Source organism: Podarcis vaucheri (genome assembly GCF_965113315.1).
Source record: "Podarcis vaucheri genome assembly, chromosome: 8".
Lineage (NCBI taxonomy): Eukaryota > Metazoa > Chordata > Lepidosauria > Squamata > Lacertidae > Podarcis > Podarcis vaucheri.
Window position 1 is genome coordinate 31,431,907 of NC_138766.1, and position 18,238 is coordinate 31,450,144.

The 18,238-nt window shown below is 43.5% G+C and overlaps 1 protein-coding gene across 1 annotated transcript in view; it reads left to right on the plus strand.

The window, feature by feature from the left end:
* SYCP2L (synaptonemal complex protein 2 like) overlaps window positions 1–18,238 on the plus strand; it is a gene marked incomplete at its 5' end in the record, with an annotated part of 31,713 nt that overhangs the window by 6,425 nt on the left and 7,050 nt on the right. The window contains 16 exons of the mRNA XM_082236139.1: window positions 425–567; window positions 935–987; window positions 3,485–3,530; window positions 4,354–4,446; window positions 4,545–4,605; window positions 5,080–5,228; window positions 5,559–5,619; window positions 9,950–10,058; window positions 10,916–11,021; window positions 11,446–11,507; window positions 12,781–12,832; window positions 13,195–13,244; window positions 14,648–14,696; window positions 15,342–15,501; window positions 16,569–16,618; window positions 17,182–17,296. Of these exons, the coding sequence (XP_082092265.1) occupies window positions 425–567; window positions 935–987; window positions 3,485–3,530; window positions 4,354–4,446; window positions 4,545–4,605; window positions 5,080–5,228; window positions 5,559–5,619; window positions 9,950–10,058; window positions 10,916–11,021; window positions 11,446–11,507; window positions 12,781–12,832; window positions 13,195–13,244; window positions 14,648–14,696; window positions 15,342–15,501; window positions 16,569–16,618; window positions 17,182–17,296 (1,359 nt within the window). The remainder of the gene's footprint in view (window positions 1–424; window positions 568–934; window positions 988–3,484; window positions 3,531–4,353; window positions 4,447–4,544; window positions 4,606–5,079; window positions 5,229–5,558; window positions 5,620–9,949; window positions 10,059–10,915; window positions 11,022–11,445; window positions 11,508–12,780; window positions 12,833–13,194; window positions 13,245–14,647; window positions 14,697–15,341; window positions 15,502–16,568; window positions 16,619–17,181; window positions 17,297–18,238) is intronic.

The following is an 18,238-nucleotide window of genomic DNA, read 5'->3' on the forward strand; positions in this document are numbered from 1 at the left end:
GAGATCTCTTCCCTAGCAGTAGAATTAAATTAGGTGCATTAGTGGCACTAGTTCTAATTCCCATGGTTTTTTATGGGACAAAAGTGGCAAACCTTTGTTGAGTCGTAGCCAATGAACCTGTAATGGTTGCATATGACTATTCTCGGAAATGCAAAAGTCATAAGACTGTAGTAATAAATCACATTTTCCTTTAGCAAGATAAATAGTGTAGCAATAGCATCAAACTTCCCAGGAGGGAAAGCATGCTGCATTTTAAAATATTGGAATAATGGACTCTGGCAAAGGCTGAATATAAAGCGGGATAGTTCTTGATCTAAACTTGTAGCGCAAGGAAGGATGGAAGGAAGTTCTTCATCACTTGGTAAGATACTTTGCATATGGGATGCTGAGCATATTGTTTTCAAGAACTCTTTTCTTTGTGCAGACTATGATATCCAGATTGCTATTGTGGAAGCCCTGTTCAGGATAATGTTGAAAAAGCTGAGAGACGATCTTGTTCACAACTGGTTTGAAGATCAATACCTTGCTAAGGCTTTTAGAGAAATCAAAGAAAGAGATTTTGAGACAGTAAGGGCTTTTGTTCTTTCGGCTTCTTGTTTTTGCTAATCTTCAAATGTATAGCAACAGCAGATTTTTTTGTGTGAAAGAGTATAGCAACTGGTTTCTCTTCCTTTTCACTGAATTAATGGATGTAATCTGCTAACGGTGCATTCTCAGTGAAGAAAATCAAGCATGGCTGGTTGTCTTTAAAACAACTCTGAAGCTGATTGATTTGTGATACTCAGGCCTTCTGAACGCATTTTGCATTGGTACGGTGGCTTATGTGCCACTGGGAAAAGCATGCAATGTTTATTTTTTAAAAAAATGGAATTAGCGTTGAAACTATTTTTGAAAATGATTGTCACATTCTGCTTTGCTTCCCCCCCCCTTGAAGGATTCCAGGTTATTTCTTAACAAATTGAATGAAAGACTTGGAGATAAAAGAAGGTAAGGACTTGCCATGAACATGCTCACCTGAGAGTGTTTGAGCACCCATTTATCACAGGCTTTTGCAGGTTTTGTTTACTGGCTCTATTTCTGGGCTTATCCACAGAAGTAACTGGGCGCCTCAGGCTCTTTCCTCCCCACCCAATGCAGGCACATCCCTTCTGAGGTGCTGCTGAGGCAAGCTTACGAGGAGTCCAAGTTCTCCCGTTCAGGCCAGTAAGGCATAAACTCCAGTGTCTAGGCATGTGAAGTTATGTTGCAAAACTACACCAGTCTTGAGCACTGAAAGCAGGGAGGTAGAAAGATGTAGCAGTACAGATCATGTCAGATACAAATTCAGCTTCAGAATGGATGGTAGTTTGCAGAGTTGGTCTTAAAAGCTTCAAAAGTTACAAAGCTAAGAATCAGCATGCTGTCACCTTGATACTTAAATGGGAGACAATCTGGATGGTGAGTTTTTCGGTTGATCTCGCTGATGCACACGTGGAGGAGACATTGGGGTGGAATTTTCCTGTGGAAGGCTTATCCAGTTGAGCCCAAAAGTACAGGGCTTAGTCATGTACAAATATTGGGTCAGCTTAGTGGGGGAAGTCATCTTTGAAGCTGGCCCTGCCAATCATGGGGTTTAGCTAATTATGTAGAAATATTATTTCATGGTTTCAGTATTGGGCATTTTGGATAGTAAGGTCTTAATACTTAGAATCATAGAATTGCAGAGGTGGAAGGGAGCCTGAGGATCATCTAGTCCAGCGGTTCTCAACCTTTGGGTCCCCAGATGTTGTTGGACTACAACTCCCATCATCCCTGAGCTCTGGCCTTGCTAGCTAGGGGTGATGGGAGTTGTAGTTCAAGAACATCTGGGGGCCCACAGGTTGAGAAAGGCTGATCTAGTCCAACTCCCTGCAATGCTGGAATATGCATCCCTCCCATACAGGGATCGAACCTACAACCTTGGCGTTATCAGCACCACACTCTAAGCAACTTAAAAAACAACGATGAATATTCAGGCTATTGAGCGGCATTTTCACATTAAGTAGCACATTTGACATGCTTGGAATGATTTCTGAAATTTGACGGTAGGCTAAGGCCATAGATGTGAAATAAATTTACTTATGAGTTATGTCTGCTTCCCAACATACAAGTCTCCCTTTGCTCAAGCTTCTAAACATCTTGAAAGGGCAAACCTTCTTTCAGAGGAGATGGGAGATGGTTTATTCATTTGTTTTTCAATATTTTTTTTTGCCCTGATTCCATTGTTGTCGAAATCTGCTGGGTGTTTCCCCAGCGGCATGGAAAGGGCTATGTGGCCACGTCAGAAACTGGAAGTCATGTGTGCATGTCTGCTTCCCATTCCAGTGTTGCCCCCCAGTGCGACGCTGGCTCAGGAAGTATCCGTATTGGCAACCTCACTTGATACGTTGATATGATTGCCTTGGTAGTAGTGTGGAAAGGAAAGGACCTTACTTAATGAAGTGTGAATTGCTGATGGGGCATGGGAAGAGATGCGGGCCCACTTTGTTTGCCATGGCAGATGGTGTTGACGTGAGCTGGTGCTGACCTGCCTTGAAGTTCTCCAAACAGATGGGCTAGCTTAGGCTCAATCACCACCTCTCATGTTCAGTCTTGCTGTAGGTCATTGCTAACTTGGAGGCCTGCCACTGCAATTGTACATTAAGCGGCTTCTGATGCTGTGAGAGAACAGCATGGGCACGTAGATCACAGGGAGCCAACGGGTCACCCTCCGGTTACAAATGCTTCGGGTTACAAACGCTTCAGGTTACAGTCTCTGCTAACCTGGAAGTAGTACCTCGGGTTAAGAACTTAACCTCAGGATGAGAACAGATATGGCGCGGCGGCAGTGGGAGGCCCCATTAGCTAAAGTGGTACCTCAGGTTAAGAACAGTTTCAGATTAAGAACAGACCGCCGGAACGAATTAAGTTCTTAACCAGAGGTACCACTGTATATTGTTAGATTTCAGGTCCCATCAGCCCCAGCCAGCATGCCCTGTGGTCAGGGGTGGCAGCAATCTTAGTCCAGTAACATTTTTGTAGGACACCAAACTGACTACCCCCTGGCATGCATACGGTTACACATCTCAAACATGTTTGTACTCATCCATTTCCATGCTCAGGCTTGCCAGCACTGCTTGTGGGGCATTTTCTACCTGCTTGGGCTGTACGTAGCATTGTCTGCTTTAAATAAAAACGTTGCGAAAGGCATTGATTATTATTATTGAAAGATTTTTCATAGGTAACAAAAGTACATTCGGTGTCTGTTTTAAGCATCCATACAAATCAATGACAGTCATTTTGAGACATTTTTTGTTGTAGATAATGTGGGGTGGGGGCAAGGTGGGGAGGGGGAGGGGAGAAAGTAGAGAAAGAGAAAGTTTGGAGGGAGACGAGCTATTTCCATAGCTATAAGATGGGGGAAGCAGGGGTCGGAGCAGATTGTATTTGAGACCGATATCCTAGTGGCGAATTTGTTCTTTTTCAGGGTTTACTCAGTTCCATGCAAAGCTGCTGTTGCTGATACGAACATGGTAATGCTTAAAAATCGCTGTGATATTGCATTAAGTTCGATAATGCTTAATAGGTCTCCTATGGCCTTCTTCAGGTATTCTGCATCTGAGCAGTGTAAATACATGAGAGGGAGGTGGTGGGGAGCAGCATGCCACCTCCATCGTTGTCTTGGTTGCTGTCTACAAGTGGGAGGGCAGACTTCTGAAACTAGAAGCTTCCTGTCCTTTTAGAGGCTCCCCGAGTGTTTTTAGACTTCTCATCTTTCCAGGGACCTAAAATGTACAGGAGGCTCTCCCTTCTATCTCACAAAAGACCACAAGAACAGAGTCCTTGATCCTGCCTGAAATCAGAAAAAAAAACTACTGTGCTTGTTGAATTGTCAGTGCCTTTTTTATTCTAGGCAGCTAATTCTTTAAAGCTGGCTAACTTGGGAAAACCTGCATTTTACACTGCAGCTGTCCATGTGCAGCAAAGGCTAAGTGGCCTCGTTTCTCTTGCAAGCCACCTTTGGGGGAGATGTTTTGGGAGAGATGGAGAAAGGACGGCTTAAGCACTACCACTGACAATTGGTGTTGGGACCCCCATGGTGGTCAAAGCAGTACTCATGCAAGGGAGAGGGGGACAGTCATGGCTTTGTAACGTGTGTGGCTTGTTTCTTGTGTTCCCTAAACCATTAAGCAAGATATTTACAATTTGTAGAGGGCTATCCATGTTAGTTGCAGCAAAAACATCAGTGTCTTACAACAAATGTGGCTTAAGCTTTCATGTACTGAAGTCCACAGGTTATTAAGTTTTTCCTTTCTTTCTGAAAACAAGCAGAAAAGTTTCCTTTTTCTTTCCAAGTTACAGAAACCAGCTGATGACAAACTAAAGGAGTTTTGGATTGACTTCAATTTTGGAAGTGAGAGCATTACTTTCTACGTGGACAGCCTTGAGGTAAAAAGAAAAGAAAAAGATAACGAGCCCCTTTGCCCTTGGCTGTTCTTAGCTGTACTAAAATAACGGACACAATTTTACTTCAAATATCCTTTCAGGGTGGTCTTTGGGAGTCGGTGAGGTTGGCAAAGGAAGCAGTTAGTAGCTATCGTCTGTCAGGTGAGACTCCTCATACGCTCAAAGGAAACATATATGTGTAAACTGAGCTTGTGCGAATGGACAGAAATCTTAGTTACTGTTGACAGGAAATAGACACTTGCTGTATGAATCCAGATGTGAAGCAGGAAGAGTGTTTTAGATTCTTAAGGTGTTTTGTGGGGAGACATGAGTGGCTTCAGATTAAAGAGAGCCTTTTCCTGGAATTTTCTTGCTCTGCTCCCCCTAATTATCCCACTCTGTGTAGATGACAGGAGCGGCCATATTGCCATAGGCAAATAATGGTAACTTTTGACATGTAGGGAGAAGATAGCAGATACGAAAACACCATGAGGTTTTCTTGGGTTTGGAGAAAGGTTAAACCATTATTGCAGCTGCAATTGTTTTTGTGATCTGCCTTTGTGGTGCCTTATTTATGCTGTTTGAACAAAGTGTTGGCATCTTCTAGAAAACATGCATTTTTCTTTTTTTCTAAAGAGGAAAGGGGAGAAAAGATTCTTAAAATGGTCTTGAAGGATCCCACGGCCATCAACAAAAAAGAAGTAAAAAAGATACAAATTCACTTTGATAGCCAGTTTGATGTGTTGACACAGCTCTTCAATGTAATGGGAAAGGATAAAGTGATGGCAAGTATTTCTCCCCCTCCCTTCATTTGACCTTTGTTCAGAACCCTTCTGTGGTCTTGAATTTTGTGTGTCATGTTGGTTCTCTTTATGGATGTTAATATAATAGCCAAGTGCTCAGGTCATTTGTTAAATAAGCACAACTAATACCTGCTCCATTTGCCTCATGTTATAAAGCATTGGCTGGTTGCTTAATAATAACAACAAAATTCAAGATTGGAAAGCTGCAGATTCTGAACTTGGCAGGCATTTTTTCATTTCCTACAACCTTTATCCATGAGCAAGTGCTTTTCCTGGATTAAACTCTGCTTTTCCAATAACTTAATTGGACAGATAGTGCTTGACCAAGATGACGATAACTGCAGTGGAGATCAGCCACAGCAAAGTACAATAGGTGAGTGTCTTTTGAATGCGCCAGTATTAGTATCCAAGTCAGATGTGATGCTTAATTGTAGCCTTCCTGGGTCCTCTGGTCATTTGATGCTAGATGTCTGGTACCCAAGGAGAGGGTGCTCTTCCTTGTGGCATCTTGTGGTTGTAATTCCAGGTACATCGCAGTGAGGATTGCCTGGTGCCAACTGTGATTACTTTTTGGGTGCTGTGCAAAGTCGTCTTTATTTGCTCAGGCAATCAGCATGCTTTATAATAGGCAGTCAATTACATGTGTCTTACAGATTTACTGATTTTAACTGTGGCTGTTGCTTCTGTGATTTGTACTGAATGCTTTTTTTTTGTTGTTGCTCATCACTCTGAGGAGTTTTGTACTGGAGGGCAGCCTGTAAATTTACTGATAGAGTCTTAACTGGTCTCAGCCATGTATGTACATGTCCTCAATCTTACCTTTTGCCATATCCTGTATATAAAGATCCCCATCTGTACAACAGCAGCAATTTTAGCCGGAAAAAAGGACTCTTTCTAGGCCTTTCCCCCTTTTGTGTTGGTTTAATTTCACAACTGTCGTGTGCTTCTTCCTTGCACTCTCTTGGCTATTGCTTCAGGAGACTTGAGTGTGGAAGCATCATTATTCTTTTTAATATTACACACACACACACTTATTGATATAAACACATACAGAATACAGCCCTTGTTTTTATCCATGACCGGAGTTCACTGAGATTGAGAAGACAGGGTTGCATTCCTTCCCCTTTGCCTTTCCACAGCTGGCATTCCAGAAGCATTCCTTTTTAGAGTTATGCCTCCCTATCTTCACAGGAAGAATTAAACAAAGGGTAAATTGAGAATTGGGTTGGGCTTTCCCTTGGTCTTGGCGCCACGCTTCATTTGCAGTAAGAGCCATCTCTCTTCCAGAGTATTGGGGTCAAGGGTGTTTTCTTAAACACATGGCTTGTGCAAATGTTTCTGATGAGAGAAATAGTTTGTGCATCCGAAGCATCCCAACTGAACATGCCCGACTGAGCCGGTTTTCTCAATAAAGAAGTCATTGACAAGTCAAGATGGACCATGGCAAAGAGGGGCCAGAAGTGAGGGGTCTATGTGTGTGGTTGGAGACTTCATGTCTCTTCTGTTTACATCCTGAGTATGTTTACATCAGGGGCTGTATGGGTGGCACCAGAGCTAATCATGAAGGAAAAAAGTCTTGATCTGGAACAAATGCCTCCTTCCTTTAGTTTTCACCAGGTATAGGCAAACTCCGGCCCCCCAGATGTTTGGGACTACAATTCCCATCACCCCTAGCTAACAGGACTCATGGTCAGGGATGATGGGAATTGTAGTCCCAAACATCTGGAGGGCCAGAGTTTGCCTATGCCTGATTTTCACCATATCTGCCTCTTTAGAGCCTCGTTCAAGCCTATTCTGAGTTTGGTGGGATTCATGTCAAGTATTTTTCTTCTTTACTACAAGTAACTAATACAACTACAACTTCTGTGTATCTGAAGAAGTGTGCATGCACACGAAAGCTCATACCAAGAACTAACTTAGTTGGTCTTTAAGGTGCTACTGGAAGGAATTTTTTTATTTTTAATACAACTACAGTACTGGAAAGCAAGTGAAATTAATCATTTGTGACCAGGGCTTTTTTTCTATCCAGAATGGAAGCCTCCCCTCCCCTCAGCTGAGCAGCCTCAACAAGCCTCTGGCTGGCGAGGAGACACCCAGAGCCCGAAGATTATCTTCTTTGAGCTCTGGGGTGGGTCTGCTGGGGAAAGTGCGTTCTGGCACCTTTTTTCTGGGATGGGGGGGAAGCACTGTTTGAGACTATAGTGTGTCATAGAATGTAGAATACACACACATATATGCATTACACTTCATATAAATGGTAGACAGCTGGGATTGAGGCTTTTTCCCAACCAAACCATACAATTATGAAAATGTTTATATTCTTTCAAATTAAATGTGGCTACTTCTGATAGTTCTGAAACTGCATAGAAAGAGGGAAATGCTTTTAAAAGCTGGGGGAAAGAAAGAGGAACTTTAAAATGGGAACTCTGGAAGGATGGTAAAATGGGGCAGCTTCTGGAGGTATTGGGGGGGTGTGGAATAACATGCATTTGCACCCTTAGGCAACAGCATGCCCATGTTTGGCCTAGAAAATTCGTCTAGACTGCTGATTTTTTAATTATTATCATTTTTTTACAGTGGTAAGCAGACATGTGGAGAGTGGAAAAGATCTTGTGGGTTCAGATTCCTTACTGAATGTTTCAACATTACTGTCGGTTACAGCTACATCCGTGAGCATATTTGGGTACACCATTTGCCAGATGGGGTTGTCGCAGTTGCTGGGTGCCCAGCTTACTGTTATTTCCTTTGCTGCTGAATACAAGTGAATACAAAATGACATAGAGCCATGTGACATCATAGCTCAGTCGGCAGAGCATGAGACTCTTAATCTCAGGGTTGTGGGTTTGAGCTCCTTGTTGGGCAGAAAGATTCCTGCATTGCAGGGGGTTGGACTTAGATGACCCCCCATGGTCTCTTCCAACTCTACAATTCTCTTATTCTGTTCTATGAAGTACCCATCAAAATCCAGTATCCCCAACCCTCATAATGTCCTCAACTGACAGCTGCTGTAAAATTGTCAACTCAGCAGCCATGTATGAATGAGAGAGGTGAAAAGGTGGGAACTGAGAAAATAAAGAAGGTGTTGGAAAAAGTTGCTGTTTGTCAGAAGAAGCACTGCAGTAGCTGAAGCAAGGTCACCTAAATGGGGTTGGAGTGTTACTGTCTGAAGAGGTACTTTAAAAGTTCCCAAAAAAGTACATTGCTGCAAAGAGGGTGGCAAAAAAAAAAACCCCAATAGGATTTGTTGGGACAGATGGGGGAGGGAGGAGGATCTTGATAATTAATTCACTGTATATTTCAGAAAGTTGTTTGTTTGATATGCATTTGTATGCCTCAATTTTGCATGATGGTTCCTGAGATCAAGGAACAGGTTTTCAACTATGTTTGGATACAGTGGGAGCCATTTTGAAACAAGTCTATGGCCCGAACCTTTCAAAACCGTACTGATTTTCCCCCCGTTTCTTAGAATTCTTGAGCAAAGCCAGGTATGAACCTGCTAGTAGTATAATTTTTGTTTATCCTGGTTAGCTTTCCCAGTAAGTCCATACAAATGCTACCGCACATCATTGTTTGGCCCTGTATATATGAAGGAATGTCTCTACCCCCATCGTCCAGTTCTGAGGGCCTTCTGATAGTTCCTTCACTGTGAGAAGTGCAGTTACAGAGAACCAGGCAGAGAGCCTTCTTGGTAGTGGCTCCCATTCTGGGGAACGCTCTCCTGTCAGATATCTCCTGTCAGATATATTAGTTTTCCTAAGAGATCTGAAAGCAGTCCTGTGTCGGGAAGTTTTTAATATTCGATTATGTTTTTAAATCTGTTGGAAGCTGCCCAGAGTAGCCGGGGCAACCCAGTCAGATGGGCGAGGTACAAATAGTAGTAGTAGTACAGTCATACCTCAGGTTACAGATGCTTCAGGTTGCGTTTTTTTTGGGTTACGGACCGCCAGAATCCGGAAGTACTGGAACTGATTACTTCTGGGTTTCGGCAGTTGCGCATGCGCAGAAGCGCCGAATGGCAACCCGCACGTGCACAGACGCGTTGCTGCGGGTTGTGAAGGCTGCGGGTTGTGAACATGCATCCCACACGGATCACATTCACAACCCGAGCGTCCACTGTAATAGTTAATAATAATTAGTCAACGTTTAAATGCTTGTATTAGTTATTCATCACCTGAAAGAAGAAGAAAATCTTGTTATGTAGGACTTCTCTGATTTTGCCCAAAGGCAAGTCTGCTTAAAAGCCTGTTTCCATCTCTAGCCTGGAAAAATACATTTCTAACTGGTGTAAATATCTATTTTCTTACATCTCCCAAACAGACATTTATAAATGTCCTCTGTTGATGCTCATCCACTACCTTTTTCTTTCTAGCGGAAAACCATTGCTCCTGTGGATGCCCCTGCAACTAGAGAGAGTCAGCTGACAGGAAAACAAAATGACAGTCAAGGTCAGAATGGTTCTTGCTGTTTCCTGTTCCAAGGCTGCAATCCTAACCATGTCTACTCAGAAGTAAGTCCCGCTTAATTCAGTGGGGCTTGCTCCCAGATAAATGAGGTTAAGATTGCAGCCTGTGTATGATTACTTAACAAGAAGGTTATTATTTAAACCAGTAGGACTTGCTTCAGAAAGTAAATGAATTTAGGGTTGGGTTTCAGAGTTTATAAACTCTGCTGATTTAGTTTTCTCTCCCTTTTTCAACTGAAAGCTTCTGGTGATGTAGGTGCAGTTCCTGGAACAAATGCTTTGAAAACTCCTCCGCCATTGAACACACGTGCATCGAAAGCCTCTCCGCTGAGTCGAAAGGATAGGGCTGTGTAAGTGCAGCCGTAGAGATCTCTATTAAAAGACCGTTTTCTTGTGGAATGTTCAGTTGTCTGACAGTCCATCTGACTGCTTTGCACCTTCATCAGTTTATACAGAAAGTGTCACGGGGGGTGGGGGGCAAATTTTTAGACCTGGGTTTGAACTTGTGCCTTGTACAGGAAAAATTACGAGGCATCTTAGCATGGTCACTCAGCTAACCTACTTCACGGGTTCAGTTACAGATAGGTAGCCGTGTTGGTCTGCCATAGTCAAAATAAAAAAATTCCTTCCAGTAGCACCTTAAAGACCAACTAAGTTAGTTCTTGGCATGAGCTTTCGTGTGCATGCACACTTCTTCACGGGGATTGTAATAAAAAAGAATGTACGTTTGTAATTTGCCCTATTTGGAAGTCAATAACATTGGACCTAAGTACCGTATTTTTTGCTCTATAAGACTCACTTTTTCCCTCCTAAAAAGTAAGGGGAAATGTGTGTGCGTCTTATGGAGCAAATGCAGGCTGCGCAGCTATCCCAGAAGCCAGAACAGCAAGAGGGATCACTGCTTTCGCTGCACAGCGATCCCTCTTGCTGTTCTGGCTTCTGGGATTCAGAATATATATTTTTTCTTGTTTTCCTTCTCCAAAAACTAGGTCCGTCTTATGGTCTGGTGCATCTTATAGAGCAAAAAATACGGTATCTTTACTTCAGAGAAAAATCCCACTGAAACTGGCTAGACTTCCTTCCCAGCAAACTTGTGTTAGGACTGACATTTAAGCGATCTTTCCACAGATGCTATTTGGTTCTGTTGGCCTTGGGATGACAGCTCTGGCATATAATTCTTGCCTGTCATTCTTTCTGCTGCTTTTAGTGAGCCAAGCATTGAAGGCGAATCCCTTCTGCAAGGTATACAAGCATTTCCCGTAGACGTGGATTTAACCCTGTCACCCGGTTGCAACAGTACGGATTTAGTGAAGGTAACTTGCATTTTTAAACTTGGTTTTCTTAGCAGGTTCCAAAGGTTTTAATTCTTTGCTTGTGTTCTGTTTCACTTGATTAGCTTATTGATTTTTTTACTTATTTAAGGGACTTGCACCTCACATTTTGACAGGTTTGCCGGGGGGGCGGGGGGCTTAGCACTGCCAGTCATACAGTAAACGTCCAGTGGGCTGGAATGGAAGAAATTGTATATAATTGATTTCTGACAGTTAAAACACTGTTATTCCCTTTGATAATTGGCCCTACTTGTATTTTTTTCTAAAAAGTAACTCAAGAGACTTACCTTTACCGGTGTGAGGTAATTGCTGTTGTTTCATTATACCCACTTTTAATTAAAAGAAAGCAGACGAGGTTCCCATTCTTGAATTTGTGATTATCTGACTCTCCATGTTTCCTTTCCAGGATGCTCTGCTGGAGAAGACAAATGCGGTCAGAAGTTCAGCCAGACAGATCACAAAGGCAAAGTAAGGAAGTTTTGTTTGGTATGTTTTAAACCAGGGGTTGACAGCCTAAGGCCCATGGACCACAAGCAACCCATGGGGGTCATTTAATCAGCCCATGGACCCCTGCCACCCGCTCGGTCGGCTCCCATGCACTGTGCTAAACCAGCGCAGAGCAGAGCAGGGACCGCCTTCCACGATGCTGGCCGGCTTCCCATTGGCCGCAGGAAGCTCCTGCAGCCAATGGGAAGCTGCACACGTCGCCTCTGTGCCAGAAGGAGCGAGGGAAATAGCGTTTACGTGTGTGCGCACACACAGTCCGGCCCACCGTGGCGTCTGCGGGACCATGAACCGGCCCAAGCCACAAAAACTTTGCCGACCCCTGTTTTAAACAGCCGGGGCGAATATTTTAAGTTAACATCTTATCCATTGATTAAGGGCAAGTAATTCTGTTTCAAACATCCACAATACTCTGTTCATGGCAGAAGTATAATATTTTTAAAGTAGCTCCTAAGGATCAGAGGTTACCTTAACTTTTTTAATACGTTTCATGAGGTGATTTTTCATGTTCATTTCGCATGGTGACAAACTATCCATATTCGTTCTCTGTGAAATGAGAAGAAGTATTTTGCACATCAGAGAAACCCACAGGAATCTGCCATGGCCTGGTATGAATGATACCAAGAAGCACTAAATTGGTATAAATCCCTATGTTACTGGGGTGGACTTTGGTAATCTTTGCTAATATGGTGCCCTAAGGGAGGCCAAAATCTGGCACAAACAAATGGATCTTCTCAGTTATGGATTGTCTCAATGTTGTGCCCTCTCAGCTCGGCGTCCTATGTGGGCAGTCCGCCCACACCACCCTAAATCTGGTGTTGACCGTGTAAAAATGTAACACAATAAATGTCAGTCCATTGAGAAGCATAAGGGCAGGAACTGGGAGATTCCATGCCTGCAAGCAGACAATTCCAGGTTGAATCTTTGACGCTTCCAGTTAAAACGAACTAGACAGCAGATGTTTTGGAAATCTTCCACCAGAAATCCTGGAGAACCGCTTCTGGTCAATCAAAGCAAGCCTGGACTAATAGTCTGCCCAATATGCAGCTTCTTGTTGTCCTAAGAGGCCATCATGCTGGGTACCTGAGTTCAGCCATTGATTTGGAAAGCTATGGCTGCAGCTCTGTTGAGCCTCCCATCTTTGAATTTTCATAGCGACTTTGAAAATGCATCCTGCTTTTAGGTTATTTTCACAGGAGTAAAAAGTTCTGTTTATCTGGAAATGTTCACTTTGCAGGAAGGATGCGTACGAATTTGAATACACGTCTGATCCTGCCACACATGAGATGGTGAGACACTTAAGTTGGAGAAATATTTTGAATAGAGTTTTTGGTGAACAAATTATATCGTGAATAGTTAATATAAATTGTGCCCTTCTCTTCCACCTTCCCCACACACCTAATAGTTAGTGGTGTTTCACAGACATCCTGAATTTGGTGTGTTTTTTTAAAGAGAAAGATTTTGTGCCCTAGGTACACTTGCTGGCAGTAGTAAATTAGAAATGAATTCAAACGCAGCCTTGGAGGAAATTTGGTGAGATCACTACAGGACCTAGTAGAATTATTGTGCTGGGGTTGGGAGTGTTTTTCATTTAAAAAAAACCAAACCCCCCCAAAACCTTGAATGTATTTTCAGTTCACTTTGTTTTCAGGTCTCTGAAATGAAGCAAAAAGTATTTGTCCAGAAGGCTGCTTTACCCAGGTATAGTTGGAATCTTGCACTGAAATTCTCTTGGGGCTGTTGTACAGATTTAATTATGAAAGTATATCCAGATGAGATGCTGGAAATGAGAAGCAAAATCAGAGAGATGCTGCCTGAGAAATGGAATTGAGTGGTGAATGAAAGACTTGAGAGTATTTTAGTTGTGTTCCAGTTTGAGCGGTGTGGAATCTTCCAGTGAGAAATAAGCCTTTGCTTACCTGAGGAGCTCTTGGTCATTGAAATTATGGGAAAGGGTTCTGGGGTGAGAGCCAACTCTGTGTTGTCATGACTGAATTAAATTTTGCTTGTGTTGTGACTTTATGGCCTGCTGGCCAAAAGTGTGGCTCCGCCCCTTACAACCCACCACTGCTGCCGCTTAATGAATTCTGCTTGTTTGGGTCAACCCTGGGAGGTAATAGTAACAACAACAACAACAACAACAACATATCCGATGAAAATAGAGGTGTCATATTATATTATATTATATTATATTATATTATATTATATTATATTATATTATATTATATTATATTATATTATATTATATTTTATACCCTGCCCATCTGGCTGGGTTTCCTCAGCCACTCTGGGTGGCTTCCAGCTCATATAAAACATAAGTTTATAAAAAGATTAGATTTTACAGAGCAAGTGACTGGCCCAAGGTCTTCCAGTGATCTTCACAGCTAACCAAGGATGTGAATCTGGGAATCCCAGTCTGATGCTCTAACCTAGTGTTTCCCAAACTTGGGTCTCCAGCTGCTTTCGGACTACAGCCTCCATCACCCCTGACCATTGGTCTTCTTAACTAGGGTTGATGGGAGTTGTAGTCCAAAACCAGCTGGAGACCCAAGTTTGGGAAGCACTGCTCTAACCCGAGGGCCACTTTTCCCCTTAGCCATCACTGGCAGCCCAAAGTGGGTGTTGCAACCTCACACATTCACATGCATACCTCCTCAGCTCACCTCTTCCACTTACCAGTGACCAATCAGCTGAGGTGGGGATGCTTGTTTTGATGATGGGAGAGGACAGACCTCTCCACCCACTCAGCACTGGACTGCCTGCTTGGTTTTCTCTTTATTTTTGCTTGGCACTGCCACAATCAAAGGTGTCTTGTGAGGGGGCAGGGGGAAAAATTGCTTGGGAGCGCAGGATCAGGTCCAAGGCTGTGGCGTTGGCCACCCCTTTGCCCTTTCTGGCTCTCAACCAGGATATTTTAACGCCTGAAGGTAAAGTTGCTGTAATTAGCAGGGAAGTGTGGGCAGGAGCTGAGCTTGGGAGACTTCTAAAACTGTAGCCTTCAATATCTAAGTATGTGTAACTCGGGACTCTGCAGAGTCGTCCTAAATCCTTTGGAAGCGTCTTCTGCCATCTCTTTAACATCCTGATTTTTGTGTTGTGCACAGGAGTTCCAGCAAAGGAGACCTTGAACGGAGCAAGTCTAAGAGAAGACTGGTAACAAGGCCCATTCTTAAGTCTTCATGGGAATAGGGATATCAGAAATGGATGGTTGTCAGGCATCCAGAAAGAAATAGTAGTTCTTTAAATGTGTGATCAGCCGTGGGGCTTTTTGAGCACTTACTTGGCTTCTGAGTTGGAATCCTTTATCATCATCATCATCATCATCATCATCATCTGGCTGGGCCTTCCCAGCCACTCTGGGTGGCTCCCAACAATATATTAAAAAACAGAATAAAACTTCAAACATTAAAAATGTCCCTAAACAGGGCTGCCTTCAGATGTCTTCTAAAAGTTAGATAGTTGTTTATTTCCTTGACATCTGGTGGGAGGGTGTTCCACAGGGCGGGCGCCACCACCGAGAAGTCCCTCTGCTTGGAAAGGTCCCCCCTCCACCCTGTATTGTGAAACACTGTGTCTGAAACTAGAGTCGCTGGCATAACTTTTTTTAAAAAGCTAGTTCTGTGTTTAATGTTGATTTTGAGATGATTTATGCATTTAAAATGTTTTGATATGGCATCCCCATTCTTTATTGCATGCATGCAATATTTACTTTAAATGTTTGGATGTGACATCCCCATTCTTTATTGCAAAAGATTGGTAGACTGAACTAACTTCTATCTTCACCTCTTTTTTTACAAGTCTGCCAGCTACAGGAATAATCTCCCTTCAGAAAGCAACCAAGAAACTCCAAGCAACAGTGAGAGTGAGAAAAGCTGGGTCCTTGACTCTCAGAAAAAGCTGGTGTCAAAATCCGCAGACTATACTCGGAAAAAGAAGAGGGTCAGGAGCAAGTTAAAAGGTGAAAATGGGGTATACAGCACAATTTTGAATTAGCCACCTGATGCAGACTAAATGAGAGGTGTAGCCAGATTCCGTTTTGGTTTGGAAATGAGCCCTGAAAACTTCAGCAGGACTTGCACCCAAGTAAATGTGGATGGGGCTATAGCCAGAGCCTGTAACGACAGATACTTGTGGCTCTCTAGGCTTCATATTATTCCCTGTCTGGGTGTGGCTAAAATAAGAAAAGCAGGAAGAATGCAAAGTGTGACTTGAGAGTGTGTATAAATGCGACAGTTTGTGGATTGGTAGTTCGCGTTCCAGTTAGTGTTAGGGGGTTGGAGTGGGGAGACTGGTCTATTTCCTCTTTTTTTGGTTATAAAGGACTGTTGCATTTTGGGGTGGGGGGAACAGGGCTATCAAATCAATTTTGGGGTATGGAACAGGGCTGCCCAATCAAGGAAACTTCTGAAGCCAGGGTTTCTTAAATAAGGTGCTGCTTCCATTAGGCTTTACAGAGCATGCATCTATATAGAGAGTTGACCATAGAGTTGTAGAGTTGGAAGGGACCACGAGGGTCATCTAGTCGAACCCCCTGCAATGGAGGAATATTTTGCCCAATGCGGGACTCGAACCCACAACCCTGAGATCAGGAGTCTCTTGCTCTATACTGGCTGAGCCATATGACGCACAGAAATAGGAAGCTGCCTTAGAGTGGTACCTCGGGTTAAGTACTTAATTCGTTCCAGAGGTCCGTTCTTAACCTGAAACTGTTCTTAACCTGAAGCACCACTTTAGCTAATGGGGCCTCCTGCTACCGCCGCACCGCCAGAGCACGATTTCTGTTCTCATCCTGAAGCAAAGTTCTTAACCCCAAGGTAGTATTTCTGGGTTAGCGGAGTCTGTAACCTGAAGCGTATGTAACCTGAAGCGTATGTAACCTGAGGTACCACTGTATATGAAGCCTTAATCGGCAAGAGCCATTCATAAGTATTATTTCTAGTTTGTTAACTTTAGCAGGTTAGAAAAGCTATCTTGCGTTTCCACTGTTCTTAATGAATACCTTTTGTCTGCCCCTCCCCCACTTAGTATTGCCACTGTCTTCTCCAAGTAGTGGCAGCGATCACCGTGGAAAGAAGGTAAGGAAATGCTCAATTCTAATATTTATATTTTTTTATTGAGACCAGGCTCTTGCAGTGTCAGTAAGCCTATCATTCCTGAATCATCTAGATCTGCTTACATAAGAAAATCTTCATGTGCCGTTTCCGATTCTTAGAAATAATATGGCTGACTTTTAATCAAACTTAAAGGGATAGCAAAGATTCTCAGTCACAAGTCTATAACTCATCCATGTATCCCAGTGACAAAACACATCCTCACAGTGACATTTAACTTGAATTCTTTCTTACTACTTGCAGAAGCTGCCTTTATTCTATTGGTCTGCCTCTCTCAGTATTGTTTAAGCAGATTATCTCCCTAGAGTTTGAAATGGGAATCAATCCCAGCCCTGGTGAATCTGGAACCTTTTGCATAAAAACTATCTGCTCCACTAGTGAGCTCTGCGACCTTCCCAGTAGAGTATGTTTCATGAGCTACATGGGTAGATAACTTTCGTTTCTTAAGAGCCTGGGTTGCACATTCAATACTCTGCTGCTAGACCTTTCTCCCATAGTAGACTTGATGCCTTTGCCTTCTCTTCCAGGTGGGGAGTTCACCAAGGGGGGAGCAAAGGATGGAGCCAAGCACAGAGCTGTATGACTTTGCCGCAATGCAGCCACCAATGGTTTCCTCAACCCCTATATCGCATGTTAGACACAGTAGGTGGTTCCCCCTAATATACCATATATCTCTGCGATTCTCAGGCTTTTGTTTTGAGAGGAAAAGATAAGCCAGTGGATCTCTGGAAAGCATAAGCTTCGTTCTATATCCTCTCTTAGTAGTTCTTGCCTTGATTGAGAGCTGAGTCCTTATCAGTCACTGCAGCGTCCTCACAACTTATGGGGGGGCAGTCACGTTCCAGGGGTTTGCACGTTACAGCAAAATTGCATTAAGTCAGGACAACTTCCAGGACTGACCCTGTGCAACCATCCCTACCTGACTGAAGCCAGCATGCTGAGTGGGCCTTTGCCCCCAGACCAAAACACTGAGTTTTTAAGCCCTCCATCTTGCTTACTGGGCTCTGGCGAGGTCGCATATGAGCTCTGCAAGGTCTTGGGAGGCTCCCACAAGATCTCGCAGGGCGGTCTGAGATCCCACAAAATCTCTGTGGAGTTCCCCAGAGCCCGGAAAGCGAGGCAAAGGCAGAAAAACCTTGTGCGGAAATAGCTTTTTAAGCCCCTTTAGGCTCCCTTGCGGCCTTGGCAAGGAGCTATATTGGCACCCACTCTGTCCTTTGGCAACCACCAGCTCTCTTTGCCTTTCTTCTTGCACCCCACCTCATTGGGCTTGGGCCCTTGGCAGGGGCCAACCTGGCTAGTCCCTAGGGATGCTGCTGAGTGTGGAGTGGTAACGACTGAAGGGGGCCTGTATTCACTTGAATGCACTTGGAAGTCTCTCAACAATGGGGAAAGCCCATGCCATGGCAACCCTCAGTCGCTAAGAATTGTACCTCCTCCTTCATCTGCATAGCACAATCCGAAAATCTGTTTCTAAGGCCTGTTTCTCAGAAGAGGTGAGCTGGCAAGGCTATGTCTGGACTGTACCACTTGGATTAACTGGACTGTACCACAGTGGAATAACAACAACAATACCACCACCAC